This window comes from Ochotona curzoniae, unplaced genomic scaffold (genome assembly GCF_017591425.1).
Source record: "Ochotona curzoniae isolate NIBS_2020 unplaced genomic scaffold, NIBS_Ocur_1.0 contig_899, whole genome shotgun sequence".
Lineage (NCBI taxonomy): Eukaryota > Metazoa > Chordata > Mammalia > Lagomorpha > Ochotonidae > Ochotona > Ochotona curzoniae.
In genome coordinates this window covers 7,815,984-7,835,517 of record NW_024466605.1, presented here as the reverse complement: position 1 = coordinate 7,835,517, position 19,534 = coordinate 7,815,984, and the positions used below count along the sequence as shown (strand labels likewise).

At 48.5% G+C, this 19,534-nt stretch overlaps 1 protein-coding gene across 2 annotated transcripts in view; it reads right to left on the bottom strand.

Moving 5' to 3' along the window:
- Positions 1–18,669, bottom strand: part of GTF2E2 (general transcription factor IIE subunit 2) — a 69,158-nt gene extending 50,489 nt beyond the window's left edge. The window contains exons 1-2 of one of the 2 annotated variants that reach the window (XM_040994224.1): positions 18,572–18,669; positions 13,685–13,854 (exon numbers count right to left, since the gene is read on the bottom strand). In XM_040994224.1, coding sequence (XP_040850158.1) covers positions 13,685–13,850 — 166 coding nt within the window. In that variant the 5' untranslated portion in view covers positions 13,851–13,854; positions 18,572–18,669. Of the gene's footprint in view, positions 1–13,684; positions 14,021–18,571 lie in introns of those variants that run through there. The other variant, XM_040994223.1, reaches the window with a different exon arrangement.
- Positions 18,670–19,534: the final 865 nt, after the last annotated feature.

Sequence of the window (19,534 nt, the reverse complement as noted above, 5' to 3'; positions counted from 1 at the left end):
GACCCCAAGGCTTTGGTCTTTCCCAAAGCCCCACGCAGGGAGCTGGAAAGGAAGTGGAGCAGCCGGGATACGAACCAGCACCCATATGGGATGCTAGCAGATGCAAGGCAAGGACTTTCACCACTAGGCTACGATGCCAGGCCCAAGGTAAAAAGATGTTTGTGACAGCATTACTAAAAACAAAAAATCAGAAATAACAAAGCCTTGAACTAAGTGTGACACACAGACTTATGGATAGCTACTAACAGAACAGGTACTCAGAGCAGCAATTAAGCTGTAAGGATGTTCATGTTGCACATTGTTGTACCTGCTAAAATGAATCCTAGGAGACAGTGATGATGGATCAAGTAGTTGGGTTCCTGTTTCCCTGCTTGGGAGAGTCACAATGTGCTGCTGGCTCCTGGCTTAATTCTCAGGCCAGTACAGTCACTGCAGGCATTTGGGACATGAACTAGTGAATAAAATGTGCATACATGTCCCTCACCATAAACAACATTTTAACAATCACTGAAAATTGAGTATGTAAATTAAGAATGTAAATTCAGAATAGAAATTTTTTCAGAAAGTTACACAGTAATTCTGACACTAAATATGAAAAAGCTAGAATAGCTAGTATATGACAGGGTTGTGTGGGAAACAAACAGGAATTGTAGAATGTGCAATAATTAACAATGTGGTAAAGCAAGAGAAGCAGAAATCCATCACACTCAATTTAAAGAAAAATATTTGTCAGTCTATAGCCACCACATGCACATGGTGAGCTGTCCCCGGGCCTGCCTGGGCTCCAGCAACTGCTCCCTTCAGGGCGAGTACACAGAGAGGGGAGGTCTCCGTGACTGGACAGGTCCAGGACCTGACCGCCGCCTTCACTGGGCGGTGCATGGGATTGGGCAGGGGGGTCTAAACTTCCGGCTGCTGGTGGGCCTCAGGACGGGAGTCTCATGCCTAGATCCCAGACGACAGCCACCACGTGCACGTGGTGAGCTGTCCCCAGGCAGCCAGTGCGCCATTTGGAACCAGGCTCCGCCTGCTGGCCGCCTGGCCTGGACCTCTGGGGTTTTGGTTCTTTGAATTGCTGCTTAGGTAGCTCCAGTTTGAACCCACTACACGTCTAGGACGTGAATCAATCCTAAAGACAGTAACTCTTCCTTTGTAAAACTTGTAATCTCTGAACAATGCTGACCACCAAATACCAGTCCATGCAAAAGCTATGGCTCAGGGCTCTCCAGCAGAATCATATCCTGTTATCTGACATGATGATGGATCAGGAGAAGGGTCACATTAAGCAGGCCATTACATTAACTCAAGAACCATACCTGGAGGTAGATTCTGTGAGGGATGTGTGGGCCAAACCCTGTGGAAATTCTAGTCCAACTGGTTAGCTCAAAAGATGGGGTGGTGATGGACTAAGCTAGGTGTGACCAAGGAGTCTGCCATCAATCACAGGTAAAGGAACCCCCAACAGTCTGGATTGGTCAAGGTAGCAGCATCCAAATGGGCATCCTGAATAGGGTGTGGGGTGGGCCGGGCTGCAACATTCACCAGCTCATACAAGGCCAAATGGAAGGCCAGACTACACCGGGCACTGGCCTAAAACCCAATGGCATGTATGAGAACTGGGTCTGGGAGTGGATTAAGTGGAGGAACTTGGGAAACTCCCCTGGGGAGTCATAGCTCCCGCTGGTGAACATGTGGTCCAGACCTGGGGATCGGACAAGCTGGGCAAAGTAGCTCCAACAACTGGCTAAGGTGTCAATTGGTAATGCAATGGGATATACTGGGGAGGACTGAGAAACTTTAGCCCACAACAAAAACTAGAGACCAGGACAGAGCACAGATCATGCCGAGATAAGCTCTTGCACCTACTAGTCTGTGTGAGCCAGGAACGCTAAGCCACAGTGTCTAAGGCAGAGGCCGGGACAGGTGAGGTGCTGAGCCAAGCTGAGCCAGAGCAACTACTGGCATGCGCGTGATCTATGGCTGGGAACAGGCCCAGTTGGGAAGCTAAGGGGACAACCCTAGCTGGGCTGAGGTTCCCACCAAGGGGCACGTGGGCTGAAATTGGGGCTGCGTTCTGATTAGGAAACGGTTGCAATCTCCCTTGGCACAAGTATGGACTGGGACTGGATGCACAGAGTCGGGCCAGACTCCAACACCCTCTGGTATCCTGGAGCACCAGGGTAGATGTGGGATGGACTAGGCAGGGTCTCAATCCCTACTGAGCCATGTGTGAGCCATGTGTGAGCCATATGTGGGTATGGACGAGCCATGGCTGGGCTGAAACATCCAACAGCAAGGACGAGAATGCGTTGAAAGCCAGTCAGGAAAAGCCACTGTTCCTACAAGGACAGGAGGTGAACTGAGTAGGGCTGGCTCATGGACACCCTGGTATGCGAGAAATCTGGCATTGGGAGAGGTTCTGATAGAGGAGCCTGGGCAGCTCCTCTGGCAGGACACAGACCCTGCAGGTAAGCACAAGAAACATGATAGGAAACAGCCCAGAACAGGACATGGAAAGTTACCCACTGTCATATATTTGGCATGGGTCGGGGGCAGACCAGGCTGAATCAACCCACGTCATCCACTGGCAAATCCAGGCACCAGAACAGTGTGGGTCAAGCCAGGTTCAGTTGCAACAAAGAACCAGTGGACAATACAGAATGCCAAGGTGAGGTTGCCTGTACCGGAAGAGACTGCAGCACCCAACCAGTACACGTGAGAACCAGGAATGGAGGGGGCTGAGCCGGCAGGGGGAATATGGGGGGGTTCCCTTGCTGGACAGCTACTCCCACTGGAGAGCATGAGCTGGGATGGGGGCAGACCAGACTAGGCAGGGCTACAACATCTGTGCGCCTCATGTGGACTAGATCAGGGAAAAGCCAGGCTGGGCTGATTATGCCTACTGGTGCAAACAAAATTAGAGTGGGTGAGGGTTGTTTGGGCTTAGTCATAGCATCAGCTGGCAGAAGCTGGCGCTGGAGGCTAATTCTGTCAAGTCAGACCACAGAACTACCTGGAGAGTGCATAATCCAGGTAGTGGGAGAGGCCTGGGAAGGAAATAGTGGGCTCCTCCCTCTGGGGTTACCACTTCTACAGGAGGGCATGAAAACTAGGACAGGGGCTGGGGTGGCTAGACAGACACCCAACAGCATCTGTGTGGGCTGCATAGTGGAGCTAGATAGAGAGAACAAAGCTTTAATACCCATTGACATGTACAAGAGCCGAATGGGATGTGGGACAGACTAGACTAGTCTGCTACACATACTGGCAAACCAGGGTAGAGAGCGGGCCTGGTGGGGGTTATTGTGGGTCTCCAACTAGGCGGCAGCTCCCACTGGTTTATGTGAGGGCCGAGTGTGTGCTGGGCAGAACCAGGCTGGACTGTTACACCCATTGGTTCCAGTGGAAGTAGGGGCCTGAAAACAGAATCAACCCAGCAATTGCAACCACCAGCTGATCCGGGCGACGGACTGGGCTGGGCCCTGTACTTGCTAGTACACACAAGAATCTGGTCTGAGAACACCTCAGACAAAGTTTCTTTGGAGATCTCCCCATCGAAATGCTGGACTCAGAACCCTAACCAAGAAAAGACAGCGAAATACGGGGCAAATGGAGACTGTATGATGGACTATGTCAACCAGTGGGTTCTTCAAAGACCTCATAGTGCTTGGAGTGGCAAGATTGGCAGCGATTCATAACTGATGAACTATCAAAACCACTTGAGGGGCCTGGCACTGTGGCCTTGCAGCTAAAGTCCTCACCTTGAACACCCCGAGATCCCATGTGGGCGCTGGTTCTAATCCTGGCAGCTCCACTTCCCATCCAGTTCCCTGCTTATGGCCTGGGAAAGCCGTCCAGGACAGCCCAAAGCCTTGGGACCCTGCACCCGCGTGTGCGATACCCAGAAGAAGTTCCTGGCTCCTGGCTTCGGATCGGCATAGCATCAGCCGTTGCACTCACTTGGGGAGTGAATCATCAGATAGAAGATCTTCCTGTCTCTCCTCTTCTGTGTATATCTGACTTTCCAATAAATAAATAAATCTTAAAAAAAAAAAAAAAACACTTGAGCAAAAAACCTGGGAGCATGCCCTGCATCCGGGACCTGGGGAGGGTGGGAAACTGGGTGGACCTTCTCCCTTATTACCCCCTTTAAACATGAAGGAAACACTATGGGAATAGTCGTACCCACTTTCCTATAACCCTTGAACCTTTTTACTCTAATTATGTAAAGATTGTCAAAAACATAATAAAAATAAATTTTTTTAAAATAGAAAAACTTTTGTCAGTCTGAAACCACATTTCCACCATTTACTCTTTTATGTTTTGTCAACATTAGAAAAAAATAGAGTAACCAACTTTAACACAAAATTTCGGGCCGATACAATAACCTAGCCACTAAAGTCCTCACTTTGCATGCCCTGAGATCCCGTATGGCCATGGGTTCTAATCCCTGTGGCCCCATTTTTCATCCAGCTCCCTGCTTGTGGTCTGAGAAAGCAGTCAAGGACAGCCCAAAGACTTGGGACCCTGCACCCACGTGGGAGACTCAGAGGAAAGAAAAAAAAAAAAAAAAACGTGAAACGTGGCGCAGCCAGAACAGGAACCAGCACCCATATGGGATGCTGGCACTTGAAGGTGCAGAATTAGCCAATCAAACTATTACATAGGCCCAACACTCTACTTTTCTAAGATTTTATTTATTTTCATTGGAAAGTCAGATATATACAGAGAAAAGAGACAGAGAGGAAGATTTGCATCTGCTGAGTCACTCCCCAAGCAACTAAAACAGCTCGAGCTGAGCTGATCCAAAGCCAGGAGCCTCTTCTGGGTCTCTCACGTGGGTGTAGGGAACCAAGGCTTTGTGCAGTCCTCAACTGCTTTCCCAGGCCACAAGCAGGGAGCTCGATGGGAAGTGGGTATGAACTGGTGCCCACATGTGATCCCAGCGTGTGAGAGGACTTTAGCTGTTAGGCTGCTGTGCCAGGCCCTAATGCTCTACTTCCAATCCAACTCACTGCTAATGCCCTCAGAAAGCAGAAGATGGTCCAAGTGCTGGGGCTTCTGTCATTCAGATGAAGATCCTAGTGGAATTTCAGGTTCTTGGCTTCAGTCTGACCTAGCCCTGGCTGTTGTGGCTATTGGAGAGTGAACTAACAGCTGGAAGAGCTCTCTCTTCCAAGTAAATAAATACATCTTAAGAAAAGGAAAGGAAATAACTTCACTTCAAAACTTGGCTTACCATGGATGGGAAGCAGTCTTCATAACTAGAATTCTTGATAATGCATACTTCCCAAATTTTTTCCCATCCTGCCATGTAATTTAGCCATACAACAAGTAATTTTGAATACCAAGAGAGCAGGTCAGACACTGGGGAGGCAACTACCAACAGGTCATCATGCTTTTACAATAATGAACCATACAGGTTTGTCAGAGTGAGCCAGAATGAAGTTGGCTGTTGGGATGCAGCCAGGTAACCCGGCACCTTGGACACATATGATTGAGTACCACCTGCACTTCCAATACAGCTTCCCGATGCACCTGGGAGGCAACGGATGATGGTCCAAGTACTCCAGTCCTGCCACCCACGTGACCTGCACAGAGTTCTAGGCTTCTGGCTTCACAGTGGATCAGCCCTGGCTACTGCAGGCACTTGGGGAATGAACAGAAGCTTAAAGATAATGCTCTCTGCTTTTCAAAGAAGTAAAAAATAAAAGTAAACTTTAAAAATTGTGTGCTATGGGACCTGGCAAGTTAGTCTAGTGGCTAAAGTCCTTGCCTTGTAAGGTGAGTCGATATGATTAGATCATAAAAAGCACTATGTGCTGTATGAATGAACAGGAGGAAATCTAAAGCAGGAGCCCTGGTAAGAAGCCAATTTGGTAATCCAAGAGCAGTGACCTAAACTCCAGTGCTAACAGTTATGTTTATGCCCAGTTATGCCCAGTCCTCCTCATAAGCAGCACTAGGGAAGACTGAGCTTGAGTCCTCAGGGTCAGGTATGAGCTTGTGATCAGTTAGAACCAATCAGCTCTAAGAGGAAGTGATGTCTGTCACTTTCAGATTACAGCCTTTAACTGCCAGCGTAAGATATTGAGAGCTCTCCAACAGCTGGCCAATGTGTCAACTGGTAATGGAACAGAGTAGATCAGGCATGACTGAGCAAACCTTAGCCCACAAGTAAAACTAGAAACCAGCAGGGAGCAGAGGTCATGCCGAGCTAGGCTCTTGTACCTACTAGTCTGTGTGAGCCAGGAACGCTAAGCCACAGTGTCTAAGGCAGCGTTCGGGACAGGTGAGGGGCTGTGCCAAGGGGTGTCATAGCATCCATTGGAAGGCAAGTGATCTATGGCTGGGAACAGACCCGGTTGGGGAGCTAAGGGGACAACCGTAGCTGGGCTAAGGTTCCCACCAAGAGGCGCGTGGCCTGGAAGGGGGCTACATTCTGATCTGGAAACAGTTGTAGTCTCCCTTGGCACAAGTGTGGACTGGGATTGGATGCACCGAACCAGGCCGGACCCCGACTCCCCCTGGTGTTCGGGAGGACCAGGGCAGATGTGGTATGGATTAGGCAGGGTCTCAATCCCTACTGAGCCATGTGTGAGCCATATGTGGGTATGGACAAACCATGGCTGGGCTGAAACATCCAGCAGCAAGAACCAGATTGGGTGGAAGCCAGTCAGGAAAAGCCACAGTTCCTGCTATGACAGGAGGTGGACTGAGTAGGGTTGGCTCATGGACACCCTGGTATGCGTGAAACCTGGCATTGGGAGAGGTTCTGATAGAGGAGCCTGGGCAACTCCTCTGGCAGGACACAGACCCGGCAGGTAAGCGTCAGAAACACGGTAGGAAACAGCCCAGAAAAGGCCATGGAAAGCTACACACTGGCATACAACTGGCAGACGTGGGGGCAAGACCAGGCTGAATCTGTCCACGTCATCCACTGGCAAATCCAGGCACCAGTGTGGGTCAACCCAGGGTCGGTCGCAACAAAGACTAGTGCACAATATGGAATGCCGAGGTGAGGTTGCCTGTACCGGAAGGGACAGCAGCACCCAACAAGCCTGAGAACAAGAAAGGAAGTGGGCAGAGCCAGCAGGGGAATAAGGGAGGGTTCCTTTGCAGGACAGCTACTTCCGCAGGAGAGCATAGGCTGGGATGGGGGCAGACCAGACTAGGCAGAGCTACCACACCTGTGCGCCTCATGTGGACTAGATCAGGGAAAAGCCAGGTTGGGCTGATTATTCCTACTGGTGAAAACAAAATTAAAGTGGGCGAGGGTTGTTTGGGTTTAGATGCAGCATCAGCTGGAATCTGGGAGTGGGAGAGGCCTGGGAGGGAAATAGCGGGCTCATCCCTCTTGGGTTACCACTTCCACAGGAGGACATAAAACTAAGATAGCGGCTGGGGTGGAATGGGGTGTGGGACAGACTGGATTACTGCTACACTTACTGGCAAACCAGGGTAGGGGGTGGGCCTGGTGGGGGTTATTGTGGGTCGCTCCAACTAGGCGGCAGCTCCCACTGGTTTATGTGAGGGCCAAGTATGTGCTGGGCAGAACCAGGCTGGACTACAACACCCATTGGTTTCAGTCGAAGTCGGGACTGAAAACAGAACCAACCCAGCCATTGCAACCACCAGCTGATTGGGGCGATGGACAGTGCCAGGCCCTGTACTTGTTAGCACATACAAGAAGTTTCTTTGGAGATCTTCCTAATCTAAATGCTGGACTCAGAACCCTAACCAAGAAAAGAGAGAAGACAGAACAGGTCAACCAACCATCTCAGCTATGATGGACTATGTCAATCAGTGGATTTTTCAAAGCCCTCATAGTGCTTGGAGTGGCAAGATTGACAGCAATTCATAACTGTTGCAATATCAAAACCACTTGAGCAAGAACCTCAGAGCATGCCTTACATCCAGGACCTGGGGAGGGTGGGAAATTGGGTGGGCCTTCTCCCTTAATAACCCCCTTTAAACATGAAGGTAACAATATGCAAAACATACTGATATTATCCACTTTCCTGTAGCCCTTGAACCTTCTTACCCTAATTAACTATGTAAAGAATGTCAAAATAAAATTTTATAAAAAAAAAAAAAAGATATTGAGAGCTCTTCTGTCCTCTGGTAGAGAAATCAAAACCACTTAATACATCAACAACCATATTTAAACTACTTTAAAACGAGTAGAATGAGCTAAAAACTGTCAATAATGACAAACCTGTGGGTATCATACTGTCCTTATACCAGATCTCCATTCAACACTCCCAACACTCAGATATGCGCTCCCATTCTTTTTCTAACTGGTTCCCCACGTTATGCCTTACCAATGGATCTGATCATTTTAAGTCTCTGTTTTTCATGGAGACATGAACACACATGCACAGAGGGAACCCAGAGCAGGGGGCGCCAGTCACATGGCCTGGACATAGGCACAAAAGGGAGGACTCAAAGCCTTTCTAAACATGATCTGCCCTGCAGGCATCTCTGTATCACCAGCTTGCTCCTATCTCACCTAAACAACAAAGCAGGCGGTACATCCCAGCTGTACACTCCACCACCACCACCCCGCCCCGCCACCAACCCTGATTCCTTATTCTTGAATAATAAAGCCCCTCTCTCCTTCTGGATCATAGACCTATACCAACATGCTGACAGAAAAACAGCCTTCTGTTGCTTCAAGATGCTGCCATGACACAGCTTACGCCGTCCTCCCTGTTCCCAACAGAGAAGCTAGGCCTCAGCGGGTTCTTGCTACTTAATGCACATGAAATTCCCCACTTGCAGTCAACACTACAAAAAGCCAATCGGTTCTTTAGATAATGGAAACTAGACCTAAAACTAGTTCTGAAAATTATGTCCAAGCTTTCATTCGATGTAAATTTCAGTGAAATGAGAAATGAACTTAAATGCACATACTGATATGAATGATACAGGACTGCTTTGATAAATCAGCTTTGCCTTAACAAGTTATTCAACTAGCTTCAAGGACATCTAACAAAATGCTATAGGTAAAATAAATTCCGCTACTAATTAAGTTAAATTTACGTTGTTTAAAGCTTGTCAGGGTCAGCACTGTGGCACAACTACATAAGCCACCATCGGGAGTGCCACCGGCCCAGACAGGCTCCACTCCAACACAAGTCCCTGCTAATGGTTTGGCAAAGCATGGCTTAAGCACCTGGACTCCCTGAGTCCTTGGGGGAGACCTGGAACAAACCACTGGTTCCTAGCTTTGGCCTGGCCAATCCCAGCCACTGCAACCATCTGGGCAGTGAATCGACAAATGGAACATGTCTCTGCAATTCTGCCTTTCAAATACATAAATCTTATAATATAATATAATATAATATAATATAATATAATATAATATAATATAATATAATATAATATAATATAATATACACACACACACAACAGTCTAGAGGCCAGTGTCTGACACAATGAGATAAGCCATCACTTAATCCATGATGTCAGCATGCTATATACCAGAGCAGGGATTCAAGTCCTGGCTGCTTTGCTTCTAATCCAGCTACCTGCTAACTAAACTGAGAAGAGAGCCTAACATGGCCCAAGCACATGGGCCCTCGCACCAATCTGGGAGACCTGAGGGGAGTTCTAGGATCCTGACATGAGTCTGGTACAGCCAGGCTGTTGCGGGCATCTGGCAAGTAAAACAGCAGATGAAAACACAGAAAGTTTGTCTGTCTCTCTCTCTCTCAATCCATCACTCTGGCTTTCAAATCTCTTTTTTTTTTTTAAAGATTTTTTTTTTTTCATTGGAAAGGCGGATATACAGAGAGGAGAGACAGAGAGGAAGATCTTCCGTCCGATGATTCACTCCCCAAGTGAGCGCAACGGGCCAATACTATGCCGATCCAAAGCCAGGAGCCTCTTCCGGGTCTCCCACGCGGGTGCAGGTTCCCAAAGCTTTGGGCCGTCCTCGACTGCTTTCCCAGGCCACAGGCAGGGAGCTGGAAGGGAAGCGGGGCTGCCGGGATTAGAACCGGTGCCCATATGGAATCCCAGGCGTGCAAGGCGAGGACCTTTAACCACTTGCGCCACCGCGCCGGGCCCTTTCAAATCTTTTTTAACATTTATTTTTACTGTACAATCAGATATACAGAGAGGAGGAGAGACAGAAAGGAAGATCTTCTGTCCACTGATTCACTCCCCAAGCGGCTGCAACAGCTGGAGCTGAGCCTATCCAGAGCCTCATTCAGGTTCACCACATGGGTGCAGAGTACCAAAGCTCTGGGCCATCCTAGACTGCTTTCCCAGACCACAAGCAGGGAGCCAGATGGAAGGTGTGGCAACCGGGATATGAACTGGCACTCATATGGGATTCCAGCATGTGCAAGGCGAGCACTTCAGCCGCTAGGCTATCGTGCTGGACCCTGGCTTTCAAATTGTAAAGAATAAGGAAAAAGATAAACAAATCAACCCTTGGTTGTTTGAAAACCGGTGCTTTCAAAACAAAATTGAAAAACCTTCAGCTGTGCTGACCAAGAAAAATAGAGAAAACAAGCTTGAGGACCAGTATTGTGGAGTGGTGAATAAAGCCACTGACACCCCAAATGGATGCCAGTTGGTGTCCCAGCTGCTCAATTTCCTACCCAGTTCCATTACTGGCCTGGGAAAGCAGAAGATAGTCCAAGTGCTTGGGTCCTTGCACCCAAGTGAAAGAAATCATGGGTTCTTGGCTTCAGCCTGTTGCAGACATTGAAGACATGAACCACTGGATACAAAATTGATTCATTCACCAGCTTTGGTGAGCTCCAGCCAGCCTCTCTCCCTCCCACTCTCCCTTCTCTAATTCTTCCAAATAAACATATCCAAAGGATTGTAAGGGAACACTTTGGGAAACTGAAAAACTCTACACAACAATGTAGATGATGATAAACTCCCAAAAAGACAAGAACGAAAATTAACTCAAGATGCAGAAATCTGGGCCCAGCATGGTAAGCTATTGGACGGAAGATCTTTGTCTCTCCTTCTCTCTGAAATCTGCCTTTCCAATAAAATAAATCTTTAAAAATAAATAAGATGCAGATATATAAACAGACTTCCAATGAAAAAAATAATAAAAATAAATAAAAATAAATCTTTAAAAAAAAAAAAAAGAAAGAAATTCTTTCTCTTATGACCAACTGGTATCTGATAAGGGTGTCAATGTGATTCAATGGGGAAGAGATAGTCTTTTGAAAAACTAGCAACAGAACAATTAAATACCCACACAAAATAATTTAGACCTTAGGTTAAATCATAAACAAAACCCATCTCAGACGCACTGGAGATCTTAAGGTAGGTAAATGAATTTAAGTATAATGAATTAAAACTATAAAATTCTTTTTAATTTTTTTTAAAGATTTATTTTCTTTTTATTGGAAAGGCGGATATACAGAGAGGAGAGACAGAGAGGAAGATCTTCCGTCCGATGATTCACTCCCCAAGTGAGTGCAACGGGCCAATACTATGCCGGTCCGAAGCCAGGAGCCTCTTCTGGGTCTCCCACGTGGGTGCAGGTTCCCAAAGCTTTGGGCCGTCCTCGACTGCTTTTCCAGGCCACAGGCAGGGAGCTGGATGGGAAGTGAGGCCGCCGGGATCAGAACCGGCACCCATATGGGATCCCGGGCGTGCAAGGCGAGGACCTTAACCACTGCGCCACCGCGCCGAGCCCCAAAACTATAAAATTCTTACAAGAAAATAAAGATCAGCAAAGATTTCTTACACTTGCTATCATGAACACAAGTGACAAATGAAATTGACTGGAAGCAGGCTCCAAACCGGGAACAACTGAAACCAACAAATACTGCTGTGGAGATCATAAAATGATAGTCATTTCTGTGGTTTTTTAAAAAAAATACATATGTATATGAAAGGCAGGAAGTGGAGGGAAATCAGGTACAATGGCTCAACTAGCTAATCCTCCACCTGCAAATGCCACCATCCCATCCAGGTGCCAGTTTGTGTTCCAGCTCCATTTCTGATCCAGCTCTCTGCTTGTGGACTGGGAAAGCAGTGGAGTATGGCTCAAAACCTTGGGGTCCTGCACCTGCGTGGGAGACTCCAAAGAAGCTTCTGATTCCTAATTTAGGATTAACTCAGTTCCAGCCACTGTAGTCACCTGGGGAGTAAAGCAGTGGATGGAAGATCTTTCTCTGTCTCTCCTTTCTGTAAATCTGCCTTTCCTATAAAAATGCTTAAAAAAAAGAAAAAAGAAAAAAGAAAAAGGAGTAGGGAAAGGACAAAGCAAGGGAGACAGAAATCTTCTATCCAACAGTTCACTTTCAAATGCCCATAATGGTCTTTTGGCATCATGGCATCTTCCATGTGGGCTGCAAGTCCAAACATGACCCATCTTCCCTGCTTTTCCAGGCCCTCTGCCGGGAGCTCGAATAGCCAGCCTATTACCAACTCAGCACTCAGATGGCACACTGGCTTCACAGGCTGCAGCATTACCTACCACACTACATCAGCCCCTTTTGTAGCTTCCCAAGTAATTACACAAAAATCACAGCAACACTATGCAAAATGGCCAAAAAGTGGAAATAACCCAATTGCCCATTAGACAACAAATGAGTAAGTAAACTGTACTACATTCGTATCATAAACTATTCTAGCAACGACATACTAATGCAAACTACATCACTGATGACACTCAACATGCTCCAGGAGAAAGCCAGACAAAAGACCAGCTATTACATAATGCCATTTACAGGGAATGTCCAGAAAAGGCAAATAGAAATAGAAAGAGACTGGTCATCTGCGGCTGAAGCGCGCTCACTCACTGCGAATCGTGATGACGAAACTGTAGGAAAAGCTGCACAACCGTCACTAAGAACAAGTGAACTGCACACTTCAAATGAGTGAACAATATAATACATACATTAAATCTCAATTAAGGTTTTTTTTTAATAGTTTTTAGATTCCCCTTTGATTTGAAAAGCAGAAAGACAGATTCTTTTTTCATCTGCTGCTTCACTAAATCCCTGCAGGCAGCCAGGGCTCACCCAGGCTGGAACCAGCGGCCGGGACCCTCATCAAGGCCTCCAAGTGACTGAGCCATTACAGGCTGCCTCCAGGATGTGCAGGAAGCTAGACTCGGGGTAGAAGAGCCAGGGGCTTGAACCAGGCACTCTGATAACGTTAATGCCCAGCCCTTAACAACTATTAATCCAAATTTAAACCGTAATATGGGACTATTAATACTTAAAGAACTTCACCCCATCCTTAACATTTAACAATATCCCCAACCCACCCCCCCAAAAAAACTGGTCTGAAAAATGAACTTGTCATTACTAATGCCTTCTTGAAAAATAAAAGCCAGGGGGCGGGGGAGGGTTGGCATTATTATGAGTGTGGGCTGAGCTACAGCCTGGATGTCAGCATCACTTACTGGCTGGAGCCCTACTGCTCCAGCGTGTGATCCAGCTCCCCGAGATGGCAGCGGAGGAGGGCCCAGGTGCTTGGATCCCCACCATCCTCACGGGGAACCCCTAGTCCTGCACTGCTGGCTTCGGCCTAACCCGCCCCAACATCACGGCCACATGGGGAGTGAACCAACAGACGGAAGATCTCTGTCTCTCCCTGCTTTTCACATTACCTTTCAAATAAGTAAATCTTTCTAAAAAAAAAAAAAAAAACCTAAACTGAACCCTGAAGAGTCCTAAACAATTCTACTAACCAGAATTTTGTTTGGAAGCTGATGATCCTCCATGTTCTATCTTTGCTTTTTTCTTCTTCGATGACGACGACGACGATTCGGAAGATACTGAGCGTTTCTCTACCACAGGAGTAGTAAGAGCTCGTTTTCTGAACAGTTCCCGTTCTCTCAAAAGGCTTGGATCCATAATGCTGCAAAGAATAAACACCATTAAGACAGATTCAATTCACCCAAAGCCGTATGCCAAGTCACAATTTACTTCCCAAATAAAATTACTAGTTCTCTAGTACTTGTACTTATTCACTTATCAAAAAAAATAACTAGTGGGGGCTGGCATTGTGGGACAGTGGGTTAAGTCATCACCTGCACTGCCAGCACGCCAGTCAGCCCACTTCTGATGCAGCTCTAATGTACCAGGGAAAGCAGCAGAGCATGGACCCAATACCTGGGCCCCTTTCATCCACACGAGATTACCAGATTCAATTCCAGGCTAAGCCACTAGAGGAGTGAACTAGCAGATAGAAGATCTGTTTGCTCCTCACCATAACTCTGCCTTTCAAATTAGGTGTTTAGTAATTCAATTTACTAATTTAGTAAAAATGTTGACAACAGCTACACACAATAACTGAATGGAAAAATGACCACATAGAGTAAATTTTGAAGTAATCATAATTAAAGTTACAGCAGTAAATGTTTATATGGATGGATGGATGGACGGACGGACAGACAGACAGATGAAAGTTAAACATGTGCGTGGAGGACAGAGACAGACCTACCTATCATCCACTGGTTCACTCCCCAAATAGCCACAACAGCCAGGGCTAAGTCAGTCAAAGTGAGCAGCCCGAGACTCTATATGGGTCACCCAATGTGTGACCAACTACTTGGGCCATCCTGTGTTGCTTTCCCAGGAGCATTAAGGAGCTGCATTGGAAGCAAAGCAGCCAGGATCTGAACCATTGCTCTGATATGAGATGCAGGCACCACAGGCAACAAGCTGAAACACACTGTGCCACAGCTCCCACAGTCAACTTTTTAGAACAAGAGGGATAGGCAAGGGCATCGGGCCTGCCTGCCTGAGCTCTTTGTTCCTCATTTCAGCTCCCTGATACTGCCCCTGGGAACGCAGCACAAGACTGCCGAGAGCTGGGGTCCCGCCACCCATGTGGGGAGACCCAGAATGAGAGCACTGGGGAATGGAGTAGTGGCTGGGAGTTCTCCAAGAGAGCAAAATTTCAGATTTTAAGTAAAATAATATGATTAACAACAGAACGTACAAACAGCACACATAATTGAGTATTAGACACTACCCATAATTGCATCTGTCATTTTTATACAACTGGCAACACAAGTGTCTTTAGATCAGTACCACCACATACAGGAGCAGCATTGCTCTGTGACATTTGCCATCACTAAGCAAAAGGAAGTGTTAACATCTTATGGAACACTGCCATATGGGTGATGATATGGGTGATGTGTCACGAGTGAAACGTCCCTTTGTAGGACATGCTCCAAAAGCCTTGAAGCACAGGAGCGCTTAACATTCGCTAAATGAACAATGAACAGAAAAAACACCATTAGATTGCTCTGTCCTCAGTGGGTCCACAAGCCCTTATCAGACGTCTTCTGTTTGCACGGCACTGTGCACCAAGCTTCGAAAGATTCTGGAAGGTAAATCCTTGCCTTCCAGAAGCTTAGATTTGAGATGAAATACTGAGCACTTTGCTTTAAAAACAATGGACAGGGGCGGGCGCTGCGGCACAGCTTGTAAAGCACACCACACGAGGGCCAGTCGGACTCGTGGTTACTCCAGTTGCAAGTCAGCTCCCTGTTAGTGACATGAAATAGTGAAAACTGGAAAATGTTTGGGCCCCTGTTGCTCAAGTGGGAGGCCAGTGTGAAGCTCCAGCCACTAGCCCAGCCCAGCCCTGGCCACTGCCGTCACCTGGGGAGGGAACCAGCAGGTGGAAGGTCTCTGTTTCCCTTTCTCCATCTCACACTTACAAATAAATATTTTTTCTTAAGATTTATTTTTATTATCTTTTTATTGGAAAGGCAGATATACAGAGAGATGAGACAGAGAGGAAGATCTTCCGTCCAATGATTCACTCCCCAAGTGAGTGCAATGGCCGATGTTATGCCGATCCGAAGCCAGGAGCCTCTTCCAGGTCTCCCACGCGGGTGCAGGGTCCCAAAGCCTTGGGCCGTCCTCGACTGTTTTCCCGGGCCACAGGCAGGGAGCTGGAAGGGAAGCGGGGCTGCCGGAATAGAACCGGCGCCCATATGGGATCCCGGGCGTGTAAGGCGAGGACTTAACCACTGCGCCGGGCCCACAAATAAATATTTTTTAAAAATGAACAAATGTGAACGGGAGTGCTAAGAACTAGAAATACTGAAGCCTGCACCATGGCATAGATTGTTAGGCCTCTGTCTACAGTGCCAAAAGGCAGCTCACATGGGCGATGGTTCAAGTTCCAGCAGCTTCACTTCTGACCCAGCTCACTGCTAATGGTCTGGGAGGGCAGCAGAGGAGGGCCCAGGTCCTTGGGCCCCTGCACGACGTGGAAGATCAAGAGGGGGATCCTGGGCCCGGCGCTGTGGCCCAGTGGCTAAAGTCCTCACCTCGAAGACGTCGGGATTCCATATGGGCACAGGTTCTAATCCCGGCAGCCATTGCGGTCACTTGGGGAGTGAACCACTGTATGGAAGATCTTCCTCTTTGTCTCTCCTCCTCTCTGTATATCTGCCATTCCAATAAAAATAAATAAATCTTTAAAAAAAAAAAAAAAGAGAATCCTAGCTCCTGCCTTCCAAACAGACCATTGTGGTAACTTAGGAAGTAAGCCAGCAGATGCAAGATCTGTCTCCCCTTCTAACTCTGCGTTTCAAATAAAGGTAAACAAACCTCACTGAAAAAAAAATTAGAAATACTTAACATAGCTTTGGTAAGAAACAATCAGTGAACTTGAGTCATCGTTGTAGTAAAACTCAAGCACCTGTCTTCTTAGTTTTGATTGCTATCAATCACAGGGTTAAGCAATTAATTCATAAAACCTCTCTAAATCAACTTGATAAGTAAACAATGCTGCCTACATCCAGCCCATTGTAAGAAGAAAATGAGAAAATGGGAAATGGGGACCCAGTGCAGCAGCCTAATGGCCAAAGTCATCACCTTGCAGGCACCCCGGGATCCCATGTAGGCGCCGGTTGTAATCCTGGCAGCTCCACTTCCCATCCAGCTCCCTGCTCATAGCCTGGGAAGACAGTGGAGGACGGCCCAAAGCCTTGGGACCCTGCACCTGCGTGGGAGACCCAGAAGAGGCTCCAGGTTCCTGGCTTCAGATCGGCGCAGCTCCAGCAATTGCAGTCACTTGGGGAGTGAATCATCGGATGGAAGATCTTCTCTGTGTATCTGACTTTCCAATAAAAATAAGCAAATCAAATCTTAACAAAAATGTGAAATGGAAAAATTAACAAGCAGTGTTACAGAGAGAAAGACGTTCCAGCCGACGGGTCACTTTCCAAAAGGCCAGTATGGAGCTGGCAGACGCCAGGAGCTGCATCTGGCTCTCCCTTGTGGGTGCAGGGACCCAAGCTTAGGCCATCTTTCACTGGATTGCAAGTGGAGCAGCTGAGGTCGTAGACGATGGCTTAATTCACTATACCACAACACTGGCCCCACATGTGGGTTTTTTTTTTTAAGCCATATAAAAATGCCACTTTGGTATCACTATTAGATTTCTGGGGAGGAAAAAAAAAACTATCCTTGGAGGGATGAGGAAGGAAAGAAGCAATCTCGGGAGGCGAGAAGGTGGGAGTCACAAGTGGGGAGAATAATCGCAAACTTTTCTATCAGGAAACACTCAGCTCCTTTTTCACATCAACAGGTAGTTCATCTAGGCTTTTAAAGAGACCTTCGTCATGTAAATAAAGACGCCGCATTCACCAAAACTCAAATGCTCCGCCGTCTGGGGTCGCCGGGACTACGGGAGAGAGGACAGACGACAGCCCTTCTATTCTAGCATGTGAAATCCCAAACAAGATCCCAACATCCTGACTCCTTCAACCACACCTGGAAGGCTCGCTCAACTCCGCAGACAAAGGCGACCTGTGCGCGTAGGGAGGAGAGGACGGCCACACCTCGGGTTTCACAGCTCTGTGTCCGCCCCGCCTAACTTTTCCATTTTTTTCCCCAAGCCCGTTCTCCGTCGGTCCTGAGTTCGACATCTCCGAACCGAACCATGCAGTCAACAGAAGCCAACACCACGAGCGTTCTATATTGAAACACAGACACAGACACAAACCCAACACCGCGGTTCCGACAGGTGTTTCCACAGAGAAAAACCGGGGGTGGGGGGGGGGGTAAACAATTCAAAACTTCGCACCCCATTTGAGCTACCTCAACCCCTGCTTTCCCTCTTTCGCTCCTCTCCCTGCCCCAGCCTTAGGGTGCCCGGCGCCTTGGGCATGGGGACCACGGAGTTCATGCCGTGAACTACCCCGAGAAAAACTACGAGCATTAAAGATCACAAACAGCTGAGCAGCCGGTCCGGGTGCGAGCAATTTAAAAACAGCAATCACAGCCCTTTAGCTGGCCAGACGCCGTGGTTCCCCCACACCACACACACACACGCCCCGACCTCGCTCGGCCCCAGCTTCGGGGGGCCACGGAGAGGCACCAGCTGTTACCCGACTGTTCTTTTCCCTCTTTCTCTCCCCAAAGTTTAAGCCGAGCAACCTCCGGCCTTGAAGCTCCCAAGAGTCAGCGTGTCGGAGGGTTTCCATCAGGCTGCGAGCCCGGCGCCTCCAGCCCCGCGAAGGGAAGACCCTCGCGGGGAGAGGCGCGGCTCGGTCCCGGGAGCCACAGGCCGGGGCTCGCGTTCCTCCCCCGGCCGACGCGGCTCTCACCTCAGCGACCCGCCGCCCACCCGCACCGGGTCGGCGTCTCCCGCGCTCGGAGACCAGCGGCCGCCGTGTCGGCCGCGACTCCTCTCCGCCCGCCACTTCCTGACGGGACGACCACGACCCGTCCCGGCAGCCACCGCGGCGCCTCGGCCGCCCAGAATGCGCGTGCGTCATCACGTGCCCCGCGAGCGAAACGGCGGGGGCGGGCGCGTCCGGATCTCCATGACAACGGGAAGGCGTCTGGGGCGGGGCGGCGCCCTTGAGACTCCGGGGAATTGAATGCCTTGTTGGAGCCGAGGCAGAGAGCCAGGGCTAAGGCAGCCTGCGTGCTCGCAACATCCGCGCACCTGTGAACTGGGACAGAAAAGGATTGAAGGGGTTGGAAGTAAAACAGCGAACAAAACAGAAGCGACTAGCCTTGCTTGCACTTGAAGCTGTGCTTTCCTGCTGTTAAAATTGAGGGCAGCTGTGTGGCCAGTGCATGACGATTCCCGTGCAGGCCTTTAACTACTGCTGGTTACTCCTCAACTCATTTTCTGGCGTAGGAGATGAGGACAGCCGTTGTGCTACGATGATGCATATAAATGAGACATGATAATAAGATACAAAATTGCATTCAAAACTTGGAAATGAAGCCCGAAGATGATAATTGTTATAACTTTTTCTTTAGATGACAGACATTATTTTTGTTGCTTGTTTAAAATTTATTGGGCTTGGGCCCGGCGCGGTGGCGCAAGTGGTTAAAGGTCCTCGCCTTGCACGCCCGGATCCCATATGGGCGCCGGTTCTAATCCCAGCAGCCCCGCTTCCCTTCCAGCTCCCTGCCTGTGGCCCGGGAAGGCAGTCGAGGACGGCCCAAAGCTTTGGGACCCTGCACCTGCGTGGGAGACCCGGAAGAGGCTCCTGGCTTTGGATCGGCATAGTATCGGCCCGTTGCGCTCACTTGGGGAGTGAATCATCGGACGG